Source organism: Taudactylus pleione, unplaced genomic scaffold (assembly GCF_031769625.1).
Source record: "Taudactylus pleione unplaced genomic scaffold, aTauple2 ptg000627l, whole genome shotgun sequence".
Classification (NCBI taxonomy): Eukaryota; Metazoa; Chordata; class Amphibia; order Anura; family Myobatrachidae; genus Taudactylus; species Taudactylus pleione.
In genome coordinates this window covers 2,967,357-2,982,022 of record NW_028285029.1, presented here as the reverse complement: position 1 = coordinate 2,982,022, position 14,666 = coordinate 2,967,357, and the positions used below count along the sequence as shown (strand labels likewise).

At 40.4% G+C, this 14,666-nt stretch overlaps 1 protein-coding gene across 1 annotated transcript; it reads right to left on the bottom strand.

The window, feature by feature from the left end:
• Positions 1-1,000: 1,000 nt before the first annotated feature.
• On the bottom strand, positions 1,001-12,671 carry LOC148479266 (vomeronasal type-2 receptor 26-like). The gene is made up of 2 exons (XM_088454683.1): positions 12,548-12,671; positions 1,001-1,914 (listed from the first exon to the last, which is right to left on the bottom strand). The coding sequence occupies exons 1-2, from the start codon at positions 12,669-12,671 to the stop codon at positions 1,001-1,003; spliced, it is 1,038 nt and encodes a 345-aa protein (XP_088310809.1).
• Positions 12,672-14,666: the final 1,995 nt, after the last annotated feature.

Sequence of the window (14,666 nt, the reverse complement as noted above, 5' to 3'; positions counted from 1 at the left end):
GCCTACAATGGCAACTCACCCTTGGTTTCTGCCACCCTACTACCTATTTGGTTAGTATGACTGCTGATGTACCAATGTATGCAAACTTGTCCTTGTCCTGCAATGTAAATTGTTTCTTTGTTTCTTGTCTTGCTCATTCTGTATTTTTACTTTGTAAGGTGCTGCGGATCCCTTGTGACTTCATATAAATAAAGGATAATAATGTAGCTAAAGAGGGGGTAATAGTTGCAAAATTTTTCATGGTTGTAGATGGGGAAAATAACATAACATTGGCAATGGTAATACACAGAGGAAGTAACTAAATTTATCACTGACACCTTTGCAAATAAACAGATTTAATAAGTTTCCTATTTTAATATAAGGACATTTTAACAATTACCAAAAGTTTAGTACTGGATAACAAATATTAAATTAATAGATCCTGGTTAAAAAACATAGTGCCCATGTGATGTGTTATAGACAATAACTCGCATGCTTATGAGACCAATGATGGTGATTTAAAAAGGTTTGAATTTTACATAGCTAAGCAATTCTGACCTGGTTCTCAAACATATAATAAGGTAAATGTGGCCATACAGCAACAATATAAAGTGTAAGTGTAAAAAGCATTAATATACGTTAGTAAGTGTGAGTAGTGTTTATTCTTTATTGAGCAAAACTGATTCTGTAGGCACATTTCGGTCTTGGGCAGGCTTAGATGTAAATTTAGGTATAAAATGATACCTAGATGTAAATGTGCCTGATGTAATAAACCATATGCATCTCTTTGAGAAACAAACATATTTCCAGCTTTACATCTAAACATAAATGTTCCATTTTTGTGCTTGGTAAAAATCAGCTAAAAGAGCAGAGCATATGGATCCCAAGATGTACATGGATCAGCATATGTACAAAAATCTGAGACTTTAGCATGTGCTTCTTTTAAACACACTTTAAGCTAATGTTGAATACTAATCTTTAGGCCCCTTGTCTTGAGTTGTCTCTATCATATTACAGAACATCAGATCTTATTATTTTTTTTCCTATGGATAATTAGTTCTTTTTTGTTTATTTCGGATCTCATCAGTATATAGTAGCATTTAGGGAAAAATATACAGAATACAATTCCAATACATGAAGCTAATATAGCAAACACCTCTACAATTACAGTGTTTTTGCCCTTACTGCTCAGATAGGCTGGGATGGCACAGACCCAAACACTGCAGAATAGCAGCATGCTGAATGTGATGTATTTGGCCTCATTATAGATGTCTGGTAATGTCCTAACCATGAAAGCCAGAACAAAGCTCACAGCTGCCAGGAACCCGATGTAACCCAACATGAAATAAAAGGCCAACACAGAACCCTCATTACATTGGATGATGATCTTCTTAGCATAAGTGTCCATGTCAAATTCTTGAAATGGAGGAGAAACTGACATCCAAAGTACACCATTCAGGACCTGGACAGATGAGCAGACCATCAGTAAAGAATTTGGTAGTTTGACTACCATCCATTTTCTCCAGTAGCTTCCAGGTCTTGTGGCCTTAAAAGCGATGCAAACCATGATGGTCTTAGCCAGTACAGAAGACACAGCAGTAGTAAATATAGTTCCAAAGCAGACTTGGCGCAACATGCAGGTTATATGCTCTGGATGACCAAGGAAAAGAAATACACAAAGTAAACTTAACTTTAGAGATATGAGGAGAGTAAAGCTGAGGTTCCGGTTATTAGCTCTGACAATTTGGCTGTTCCAAAAGGAAATAAATATTCCAATTATGATTATGATTATAACAGAAAATAATATGGCTATGGCAGAAAACACAGACGTTATTTCCATTTCATATGAAAGAAACTCTTGAATCTTGGAAATACATTGGTTTCTTGCATCATTTGGCCATTCAGTGTTGCTGCATTTCACACAATTTTTATTGTCTATTGAAAAAAAAAGTGAAAAATGTAAATATTATTTATCTTCAATTTTATTCTCAGATCTCTATCTCTCCTTACATTGTTACCTTTCTCTCTACTCATTTCTTTCATTTGCTCTTTACATCTCTACATTAATGGATATAATTATTTTAAACATTTGCCATTACGACCTCATATACCACACATTGCAGAATATATGTATTACTCCTTTGTTACTCAAAATGTTGACATATTGTTAAATATGAGGTAAAAGCTCATATTGTGTGCAAGTATCCCTTACTGGTCTGTTATTTTAACCACAACAAGTGTATTATTTTATCTTATGTTCTAACCCTAATTGTGCAACACTGTATACATATTCTGGTGCTTTGTAAATATTATTACTACTACTACTACTACTACTACTACTACTACTACTACTACTACTACTACTACTACTACTATATTATCAGACTTTAATTTTTACTCACTAAATGTTAAGGGGTTGATTTCCCTAATAAATGTACAGTATGTTGGGGCTATCTACTCTTCAAAAACATATGGCTGATTCACTGTAGTAGACTTGCAGGAGACTCACTTCTCTTAACTGGGAACTATGGTCTTTAAGGACCAACAATATACTTTAAACTACTTTGTCAGTGGCCTGTCATTTGTCATCCTTAAACTTGAGGCTAACTATATAGAAGTAATGGGAGGATTAATAGGTTAAGATAGAATTATTTTGTGCTCACAATTGTAATCAGATGTCTTTTTTCAGAGATGTCATTTTGAAAATTCAAAGATAAGATGGGGCAAACTCCTTTTTCTGGAATACTCTGATCTTGTTCTCAATCCTAAATTAGACAAATTCCACCTGTTTCCTGGTCATTATCCTCAGACTACAGCTGCCTCCTCTCTAGCATTTCATAGGCTATTGGCAGAATTTAACCTTTATGATGCGTTAGACAATTTGACTCAAGAGGTTGAGATTTTACCATTACATAATTCTTTCTCTCGTTCTCATTGTAGATCAGTGCTTATTCTCCACAAAGCAATGGATTGGTCTGATCATAATCTAATGTTGTGGACATAGAAACTCTGATCTGAAATACCCTCCCACCCTTAGAGATCATCTACATGCCTCAACAAATATGTCTATAGAGGAGAGCCTATTGATCTTTGTTTAAACTAATTCTCTGAAAAATGGCTCCAGATTTCTTTTGTTTTGTGATTAGGGTTCTAGTCACAGATACAGCCATTCAAATAGGTGCATGGCTTAAACATCAGCATGCTCAAACACAAACTGACCTAAACATAATTTTTATTTTGTTCAAGGAACATAATAAACAGCACCAACAGAAGTCTTTTCTATTAGAATTCAGATGAAATATCTGATACTGTTCTCTCCCTAGATTCAGAACATCTGTCTTCATAAAATAATTGCATATCTTTTATCCCCGGCTAGCAGGACATGATGTCAATCTCCTGTAATTTCAAATCATTTTCACATTTTAGAATAGACCATAAACCCCGAACTGAATCTAATGTGAGTGATAGCAGGATTAAAATGTTTAATACAAGGTACAGTATGTGGTTAGACTTTGGAATCTAAAGAGCTGCATTAAGAAATTCATTATGTGGCAATGCACTCTGTTTTTTGAGGCTTGAAGATCATGATATTTTAAACCCCTGACAACAAAGTGTCACAATTGGTATCTGGGAATTACCTGACTCAGGTGATGAACTGGATTCAGTAGAGACCAGCTTGACTGGAATCATGGATGATATTAATAGCTCTATTGCATTAGAATTGTGTAGCAGTGAGAACTGCCTTTGATGATAAATGACAGGAACTAGAAACTTGAAACATTGGAGTGGGACCAGTAGGAAACTTGGAGAAACCAGACGGGGATTGGTAGGAAGGCTTGCTGAGCTGGACAGGGTACCTGTTGGTAGACTTGGTGCGGCTCAGACTGGGACCGGCAGGAAGGCTTGCTGAGCTGGATGGGGTATCAGTTGGTAGACTTGGTGCAGCTGGGAAGCTGTAAGGAGAATGGTGGTAGCACAGCAACTACTTGGTGCAGCTGGGAAGCCGTAAGAAGAATGATGGTAGCACGGGAGCTACTTGATGTATCTGGGAAACCATATGAAGAATGGTGGTAGCACGGGAGCTACTTGATGTGGCTGGGAAGCAGTATGGAAAATTGTGGTAGCATGGGAGCTACTTGGTGCAGCTGGGAAGCCATGTGAAGAATGGGTAGATAACTTGACTCAATGTATAATGGAGGACAACTGTAACTCTGGTTAGGATTGGAGTTTAACTGGACTCCCGCTGTAATGGAGGACTACTGGATTATCACCAGAGAGGACTGGCAGGTAATCTGGACTCCACGTAATTGGAGAACAGCTAATTCAATGTTGTGAACCAGTAGGATTTCCAAATGCGCCAGGCGTAGCTATTAGTAGGACTGCTAGATGAACTGGTCTTGTAACCAGCCAGTTTACTGGGTATGCCAGGTATTGCTGTGAGCAGGATTTCTGGATTTGCATGTATTGCTGCTAGCAGGATTTCTGGATATGCCAGGTATTGCTGTAAACAGGATTTCTGGATATTCCAGGTATTGCTTTAAGCAAGATTTATGGATTTGCCAGATATTGCTGTAAGCAGGATTACTGGTCTGAGAACCAGCAGGTTTTCCACATGCACCAGGGATTGCTGCCAGCAGGAGCCTGGGATACAATAGTACACAGAGAAACAGATATAGCACAATCAGTACACCACGGAAGTAACAAGATGTTCAGGCCCAGAACACTATCAGAGGAGGATGTATATTCCCTGGGTCTGGTAGGAATTGGTGAATAGGTCTGGTAGTAGCACTCTGAGTGGTGGAGAGCCCAACATGCAGAGGGAGCAATCATCTCTGCAGTACTGAGAGTCAGAACTACACCTGAAATTTCAATCAAGGCTAGCAGCGTTCACAGACAGAGGAGGTCCCAGGTGAAGAATCACTGTGGAAAGGAAAGCACTGTTAAAATGCACACACAGAAGTGTTGCAGCCAGTATGACTTAGAGCACATCTCCCAGGAAAATTGCACACACAGATCCATGGAGCAGCTGGCAGAGGTAAGTCTCTAGCTGAAAGGTAAAAGCTAGCCAGGGTTGTGGCAGTACCCCCCTCTTTATGGGTGGACTCTAAACACCCAAATAAATACAAAGAGATCATGAAAAAAATAGACACCAGGAAACCTGGAAAACTTTCTTCCAAACATGACATTCTAGAAGCTTTAAAAACAGAGATACCATAACTCTTGAAAACATCTCTTCAGACATCTCCATTCTCAGAGTAAGTAGACCATTCTTCCTCACTACAGGTGGAACCTTCACCACCTAGGAAGTCTTTAGTAATCCCAAAATTATGACACTCTTCTGGAAATGTAGTACACAAAGATTTGGTATGAGAAGATGTAGAACCGGCATTATTTTGCTGGTATCTTGGGTAGAAAGATGATCGTCTCCCCCGGAAAGCTGTAGCTTTCATGGGCAACCCCTGAGGAAATACGTGACTGGGAAGGACAGGGTCAAACGACAGATGGTCATCATTAAATGGATAATTATCATATGTGTGATCGAACTCAGATTCCGAGTCAGTATCTAAAGGTAGAATGCAAGAATTAGTATTGCTTGCAGACTGATAGGACTCCTGGGAGGAACTAAGCAAAACATGACCAGTTCTGATGGTGTTAAACGGTTGGTTCCTAAAGGTCCTTTGAGACCTCTTCTCTCTGAGTGTTTCATTCTTTACCATACAAGCGGTATATAGGAGCATAAGATCAGATGGTGACCATATCTTATTAGAAACTTTGTCAGAGTCTGTATTTTGGGAGGTACAGTTGTACGAAGGTGACAAGGAGGAGGGTGCACATCTCATGATCAGGGATGCTGATTCCATAGTTGTGCTTTCCTTGGATGCTTGGAATTTGGCATGCTGGCCCTTGAAAACTTGACCTTGTTTGGACTTCAGGGGAGTGGAGGACTGAGCAGAGGATGAATACTTGGTAGAACACACAGTCTGCTTCAACAAAATTTTGGAACTGGAAACTTTGCTAGAATTTTGTTTTACAGGGTTAGGACCAAATTCTTTGATAACAACTTAACTGAAATATATTTAGAAGCATTGGATCTTTGGACTCAATGAGTGGATTGGCCCAGTCCAATGCCTTACCTCTAAAGAAAATGAGAAAGAACTTAGCGATGTTGGTAGGAGTGATACCACAGGTTAGATCTGTTTCCATGATGGCAGAGTATTGTTTCATTAATGCATAGTATTGTGATAAGTCCACATCAAAATAAATGCATGCTGGAGTATCTGACAAATCCTTTGTGTTTGAGGATTGTGGAGCACATTCAGGTGCAGGGCTGGTGGAAACTTGAGGATGCTCTGATTGATGGGGGATTGAAATAACTGAAGCTGACAGATGTTCAGTATTTGGACCAATTGATGGAACTGGAAGGGGTCCAGAGGAGCTAGAGACAGTAGCATCAACAATCAAAGTTGAGAACAGTCTACAGAGATTGTCGTCCACTGGAACAAAATTCTCAGTAGATGCTGAACAGGACCCATGATCAGGATTAGTAGTACAAAATGATACTTCTCCCTGAGAACTGGAACCTAAAACCCGCTCTTGGGGTGCTAAACTTGAAACCCCCTCCTGGGGTATGAGACTAGACATCCCGTCCTGGGGAATGGAACTTTAAACCCCCTCTTGGAGTATGAGACTTAAAATCCCATCCTGGGGAACAAAACTTGAAATCCCTTCCTGGGGTGCCAGACTTGAAACCCCTTCCAGGGGTGCAAGACTTGAAACCCCTTCCTGGGGTGCAAGACTTGAGACCCCTCCTGGGATCAGTGATTTAGACACCCCTCCTGTGGTTACTTAGTGGAGTCCCCTGCTGGGACAAGCAGAATCTGGGCTGGGACCGGAGCTGGCAGAATCTGGGCTGGGACCAGGATGGGCAGAATCCGGACTCGGACTGGACTAGGAAGAATCTGGGCTGGGACCGGAACAGGTAGAATCCGGGCTGGGACTGGAATGGGTAGAATCTGGGCTGGGACCGGAATGGGTAGAATCCGGGCTGGGACCTCAATGGGTAGAATCCGGGCTGGGACCAGAACAGGTAGAATCCGGGCAGGGACCAGAATGGATAGAATCCAGGATGGGACCGGAACAGGCAGAATTCGTACTGGGACTGAAACAGGCAGAATCCAGACTGGCACCGAAACAGGCGGAATCTGGGCTGGGACCGGAACAGGCAGAATCTGGGCTGGGACTGGAACAAGCAGGATCTGGGACGGAACCAGAACAGGCAGAATCTGGGCTGGAACCGGAACAGGCAGAATCCGGCATGGGACCGAAACAGACATAATCCGGGATGGGACCGGAACAGATAGAATCCGGGATGGAACCAGAATGGTTGTTGCTTGTAGCTGTTCCAGCAGTTGATGAATCGTAGTTAGGGGTTCAGGTATGATTTGATATTATCAAGCCGATTAGTCAGAATTTGCAGAAGCTGTAGCACTTGATGCTGTACTGTCTCCTGTGAATCCAAGTGAGTGAGCAGGTCATGGAAAGCACTTGGTACAGTATTTTGTGCTTGATCCTCCACCATCATTGGGCCTGAACATACTGTCACAATTGGTGTTTGGGAATTACCTGACTCAGGTGATGAATTGGATTCAGCGGAGACCGGCTTGACTGGAATCATGGATGACATTAATAGCTCTATTGCATATGAATTGTGTAGCAGTGAGAACTGCCTTTGATGATAAATGACAAGAACTAGAAATTTGAAACATTGGAGTGGGCCCAGTAGGAAACTTGGAATAACCAGACTGGGACAGGCAGGAAAGCTTGCTGAGCTGGACGAGGTACCAGTTGGTAGACTTGGTGTGGCTGGGAAGCCATAAGGAGAATGATGGCAGCATGGAAGATATGTGATGTGGCTAGGAAGCTGTATGGAGAATGGTGGTTGCATGGGAGCTACTTGGTGCGGCTGGGAAGCCGTAAGGAGAATGATGGTAGCATGGGAGCTACTCGGTGCGGCTGGGAAGCCGTAAGGAGAATGATGGTAGCATGGGAGCTACTTGATGTGGCTGGGAAGCTGTATGGAGAATGATATTAGCACGGGAGCTACATGATGCATCTGGGAAACCATATGGAGAATGGGTAGATAACTGGACTCCAGGTATAATGGAGGACGACTCTAACTCCAGTTAGGACCAGAGAATAACTGGACTCCAGCTGTAATGGAGGATGACAGGATTATCACTGGATAGGACCGGCAGGTAAACCGGACTCCAAAGGATGGCTGGTTCAATGGTGTGAACCAGTAGGATTTCCAAATGCGCCAGGTGTAGCTATTATCAGGACAGCTAGATGAACTGGTCTGAGGACCAGCAGGTTTTCTGGGTATGCCAGGTATTGCTGTGAGCAGGATTTCTGGATTTGCTAGGTATTGCTTTTAGCAGGATTTCTGGATATGCCAGGTATTGCTGTAAGCAGGATTTCTGGATTTGCCAGTTATTGCTGTAAGCAGGATGACTGGTCTGAGAACCAGCAGGTTTTCCAGATGCACCAGGGGTTGCTGCCAGCAAGAGCCTGGGATACACTAGTACACAGAGAAACAGATATAGCACAATCTGTACACCACGGGAAGTAAAGAGATGTTCAGGCCCAGAATGCTATCAGAGGAGGATGTATATACCCTGGGTCTGGTAGGAATTGGTGGATATGGTCAGGTGGTCTGGTAGTAGCACTCTGTGTGGTGGAGGGCACAACATGCAGATGGAGCAATCATCTCTGCAGTAATGAGAGTCAGAACTACACATGCGATTTCAATCTAGGCTAGCAGTGTTCACAGACAGAGGAGGGCCCAGGTGAAGAATCACTGTGGAAAGGAAAGCACAGTCCAAATGCACACACAGAATTGTTACAGCCAGTATGAGTTAGAGCAGATCTCCCAGGCGAATTGCATACACAGATCCATGAAACAGCTGGCAGAGGTAAGTCTCAAGGTGAAAGGTAAAAACTAGCCAGGGTTGTGACACAAAGTTTACTATCATGAAATCTACTTAATCTTTTGCCGCCAGATCACCACTACAGATGGTGTTGCACATAAAAGCTGCAAGTAGGTTAGGCCAAATTTGAAAGGTTTTGGTTGAAAACTGCTGGCATGTTGTAGAGTATTTCTTACAGTAGATTTACTGAATAAGCCAGTAATAATTTTCTTATACCTTAATGTAATAAATTCATCCAGAAAGTTAAACGTCACTGAATCAATACAGTAAGTAAATGTGATACGACTAGAGGAAGAGTTGTGCCCTTCTAAAATAGAGGTAAACTCATCTCTTGATCACATCTATATTAATAGCAGGTCATCAAAATATCTAGATTAAAAAAATGTTTAAGAAGATATCTCGAACTGGAGAAAAAATGTCTTGCTTGGCTACAAACATATATGCATTGGATTACGATGGGGCACACTGGACCTCATCACACACCCTGATACCTGTAACTAAAAACTGCCATCGTAATAAAAAAAGATAAAATTAAAAATAAATTCAACGATTCCACTACCAAACCTACATTTGGACCAGTATAGAACAGGTTATCTTTCAGCAATAAGTGGAATACATGCAAACCATCACTGTAAGGAATAACAGTGTATAGACTTGATGTCAATACTACTCAAAATGGAACCAGCCAGAATAACTTATAATGCTTCTGGTTTGTTTAATAGAGAATTTATTTCCAGTAAATACTTCTGATGAATTACAATGCACGGCTACAATAGGGCATCCAAATATACAGATACTTGTAATAAAAGCGAACAATGTGCTGCAAAAATGTGATGTCCTGGAGGACGTGCTAAACACTTGTGCAAATTATGAAGAGAATCATACCCTGATATAGGGTTTGGGAGATTCATATCACTATCTACTACCTTCTGTAGTATAGCAGAGATTTCCTCAGATAAGAATCATTGTGGGATCTAAAGTTAAAGAGCAATAAAACCCTTCATCAGACAATTGTCAAACAATTTCTTCCTTATAATCTGACAATTTTTTTAAAACTATCAATCCACCTTTATCAGCGGATTGAAGACATATGTCAGTATATGACCCCAAATTAAAAAGTGCTGATATTCATCCCTAATAAGATTATGTTTTGTTATACTGGCTGTGGCAGAAATATGTGCAGTCTCTTGGCCTCTACCATATATAGGAGACTATTGCCAGCTGAAACACTCAAATTTACCAAGAATTGTGATTTACTGATTTGTGTTTTTTTAGGGTGTATCAGATCATGTTTCTACCCAAGTTCCCTGTGTCTGACCACAGCCAAACACACCCAAGCATGCTCAGGAGGTAGTCTATATAAAACTTTTTGTTAGGACCAAGTTTGCTAAAATTATACCCGTGATTATAATCATGATTCTTGGTAAATACCCGTGTTGTATTCCTGGCTATGAAAAGAATCTGCATGTTTGGCTGATGATGTATTTATTTCTATTTGTGTTTTCACCTATGTTTTATGAGAGTTTCATGATTTCTCACCAGAGTTTGTCTAAATTTCTGAGTTGTAAATAATTGCCAAACACAGCAGTGATATCAGTATCGACCAGTCATGGAGCTTATTTAATTTACTCCTATGATGTTATTGTGTCCTATTTCTCTTGGTGAATGTTATATACAGTATGTATGAGCATGCAGGATCTACACCCTAGGAAAAATCAGACCTAGAACTATTTCCCACACTCCTGGAGCAGCAGTTGTAGGGTTAACAGATCAGAATAAGGCCTAGTCGGCAGAATTCAGAATCAGGCATAATATATACAACTCAGAATCAGGCCTAATGTGCACAACTCAGAATCAGGCTAATGTGCACAACTCAGAATCAGGCCTAATGTGCACATCTCAGAATCAGGCCTAATGTGCACAACTCAGAATCAGGCTGTGTTTGGAGTTTTAATGATACTGGCTATAATATACAGAAGCGTCCTCATACATTATTGCTGAAGTAGCACCAAACAGCCCCCCTCGGCGCTCCTCATCGGGTGCGACCCTGCTAGCATTTGGTATCTTTTTCAACTAAAATTGCATTTATTCGCAATGTAATGTGACTAAGATGCACCAGGAGACTGCACTAATTAATTTGATATCTGTGGGCAACTAAGGGCCAGATTCAGTATGGATCGCAATTGTGGTCACAGCTTCTGATTTATCATATCCATCCACTGTTGTTCTTCTTTATAAACATCGGTACCATTGACAAACATCGACCATTCATGTAGCATTTACAGCAGGTCTGACCAAACACAAACACTACAAGTCTCTTTGCATGCAGTGAACTCTCAAGCTGCGTATGCATTTGCAGTGGCTGAGTTATGCACACCTAGGCAACAGCTTTCAAACGTTCAGGCCCACATGAGTTTTTCAGACCACTCCCCCATCACAACTCCCAATTGCTCACAGCCTGTCATTCACTATAGAATGGATTCCTCTGTGTGTGCATAATCGCAGCATGATCTAAACGCATGCACATAGTGGCTTATATGCATGAACAATGGCTAAAAATCGCTCAATCTGCATACCTAGTTGAACTTGTGATCGCTGCAGAAACAGACCCTAAGTCTGAAACTATATATGAAGTACTGTACTACAATGAAGCCGCCCCTGCTATTTTCCATGCCAAGTTCTATTGTGTTTCATTTACAGACTCGGGGGCCTGATTCAGGTTGGACCGCAATGCTGCGTTCACACGCAACCGGCCAATGTTTGCAATCTTTGCATGTGTATAAAATGCAGTGCACATGCGTGAACCAGGCACTGTGATGGGGAATGCAATTGCAGGCAGTATGCAGACCCATCACTCAGTGATTGACAGGAAGTACCGTTTGTTAGTGGTGACAAGGGGTGGTCGTGCGAACACAGGCGTGTCAGTGCTTTGAATGCCATTGCAGGGGCATGCATAAGTTATTCACAGAGAAACCATACACAGTATGAGTACTGACTGCATGCAGGAAGTTTATCAACTTCTGCAGCAGGGTCATGTCAACCACAAGTGTGCATGCAGCTCCGATGTTACTCAATGTTACCAATGATTTTGCATACTTGCACATTACTATGGATGTGAGAAGAGGGTAAGGGGGTGGCATTATGTAGGGCTAGGCAACTGCATCTTGTGCTATGATGGCATTGCAAATGCATTAATTAGCATATATTCCCAGTGGCCGGTTGTATGCGAACACAGCATTGTGATCCAACCTGATTATGGCCCTCAGTCACACATAAATACAAGTGTCTCATATCACCTTCATCAGTGTAGCCTCCTGACGCTCTTAGTTGCATCACATTAGGATGCAAGATGCATTTGCAGGAAAAAAAGAAGCTCATCTTATACAGAGTCACATGAGACCCGGTGGCCCATTCATGCCAAGCTTATTCAGGCATATTGAGGGTATGTGTATGAGGACAGATCAGTATCACATAACATAAGGTTACAAGGTGCTGATGCTGATTACAGTTTGATGTGAAATCACATATTATTTCCTTTGCTTCTAATTCCAAAACAAATTAGTAAAATATTGTACATATACCAGACTTATTGGATATTTCTCCTTCTGAGCACGGCACACAGTCATAGCAGCATGCATGGTGTCCTCCCATTGGTGCTTTTCTGTATCCATCCTGACACTTTTCAGAACATTGTCCATGTGGCATCTATTGAAAAAAGAGATGAGGTTCTGCAGTTTAACAAAACATTTTATCATGTACCCGTATTTTTAATGCTAACAGCTTAGGATCAGTATAACCAATCTGCAGATATACTGGCAAGCAGAAAGGTATTGGATAAAGAATTTTTATAAATAAAGCAGTTGCAGAAATAAATCATCATTTTTCATAAGTTTCTTTTTTGTGAAACTTTAAGTATCCGAAACTAAAACAGAAAGAAAAGTTACCCATGAGATTTGCATACTTCAGCATATTATTTTTATTTTGTCTTTGTGGCATACATATTTTAGTGGCAGAATTCTTTGTTCTTTCGTTGTGTGTCATTTGTATATGGTTTTATTTTAAAGTGGATACAAATGTGCTTTAAGTACAGACGGTAAATGGAAAATCAACATATAAATATAGAGATGTTGTTGCCTTTAGTTTAGACCAAAGTACATAGTTATGTCCAAAAATTTTTAAATGATACAGCTTAAAACATAGGCCACCCTTAATGATAGTAGCTGCACCTTTTGATTGTTTTAAGTATCCCATGAGTTAGCCATCACACTAGCTCTTTGGCACACTCTAAATATCCTACCATGAACCAAAACAAAGTATCACTAAAAGTGAATGGGTTGAAAATTGCTCAAATACATACAAAGTACTTACTATATTTTGACCAGTTTAGACGAACCATCAATACTTTCACGTTGACAAGAATACAATCTGCACTTTCACTAAGACTCGGTTTTAAATGCATATGACTGAAAAACAATGGCAGATCCACCAAAACAATAAATCTACAGTACTTGTAGCAGGCGAGTTTGGGAGAAGCCTGCACAGATAACTGTAAAGGCTCCATTAGGTCAAAATGTATGTAAAGAGCTAAATTCATTAAAATGTGTGGGTCCATCCACCACAAAACCATAAACAGCTCTGGATCATTCAGCCTGGTCTCGCATGGGAAAAAAAAAGAGGGAAAATCCTACATGGGTTTTTTTTCTATAACCAGCACCAATCTTAACCAGCCAGGGAAATGAATGCTGATAAACTAGCAGGGAGACACACAGTGTAGGGGTTCCACTGCCATAACATTAACCAGGCCCTAACGGGTCAGTCCAGAGCTGGAATTCTTCAAAAAATGATTTTATAGTCCTTTTTTAAAACACACACACATTACACACGTTGCATGCTTACCAAATCCATGGATGACCTCCTCTTGGATCCATGTGGTAGTACAATGGTCTTCAAAAACAAAAGAATGGACACCTGAGCCCCATCGACATGCACTGTATAGTGTTTAGATTATACCTGAAATGACAGACTCACTTGCAGATACACCAATATTAAAATTTAACTTTTAGTTATGTTATTTAAAAATTCCAAAAATCAGATCAGTGAAATATAAAAAATAAAGTTGTGTTATAAAGAGTGAAAAAATAATGAGAAAAATGATCCAAACCGCTCGGAGTCCCTACCCTGACTTAGGTAACAGTATATTATTAGTATGGATACTGTATACTGTATATGTCACATGGGCTATAGTAAAGTCACAGAGATAGGTCACACTTATTTCTCTCTATCACAGAAAGAGGTTGATAAAATTATCCTATAAATACAGTCTAGCTATCCCCCATTCATGCTAATTGTTGGAAAAAGAGAATCTATTATACAAAGAAACTACTTAAGGTTTTTATTTGTAACAACATTTCCCTTCAGGCATTCTATGTGCTGGATAATAATGTCCCCATTGGATAATTCACCTCAAAGGGGCATACAGTACAATGTTAATATTCATACATACAGGTCTATATGACATATATATATATATATATATATATATATGGGATGTGCAGGCTCGGTTCTACTCGGTTCCGTTCGTTTTTTTTAACCGAATCTTATTGGGTATCAGCTGTCACGAGTTTTGGATAGCCAATAAGATTCAGTTTAAAAAACCGAACGGAACCGAGTAGAACCGAGCCTGCACATCCCATATTTATA

What these genes read in the sequence shown, in the direction of transcription:
- LOC148479266 (XM_088454683.1), bottom strand. Translation starts at nt 12,671, where the DNA reads ATGCCACATGGACAATGTTCTGAAAAGTGTCAGGATGGATACAGAAAA. An exon ending in AGAAATATCCAATAAGTCTG is followed by an intron (nt 1,915 to 12,547) that starts GTATATGTACAA and finishes TTTTTTCAATAG; the next exon opens with ACAATAAAAATTGTGTGAAA.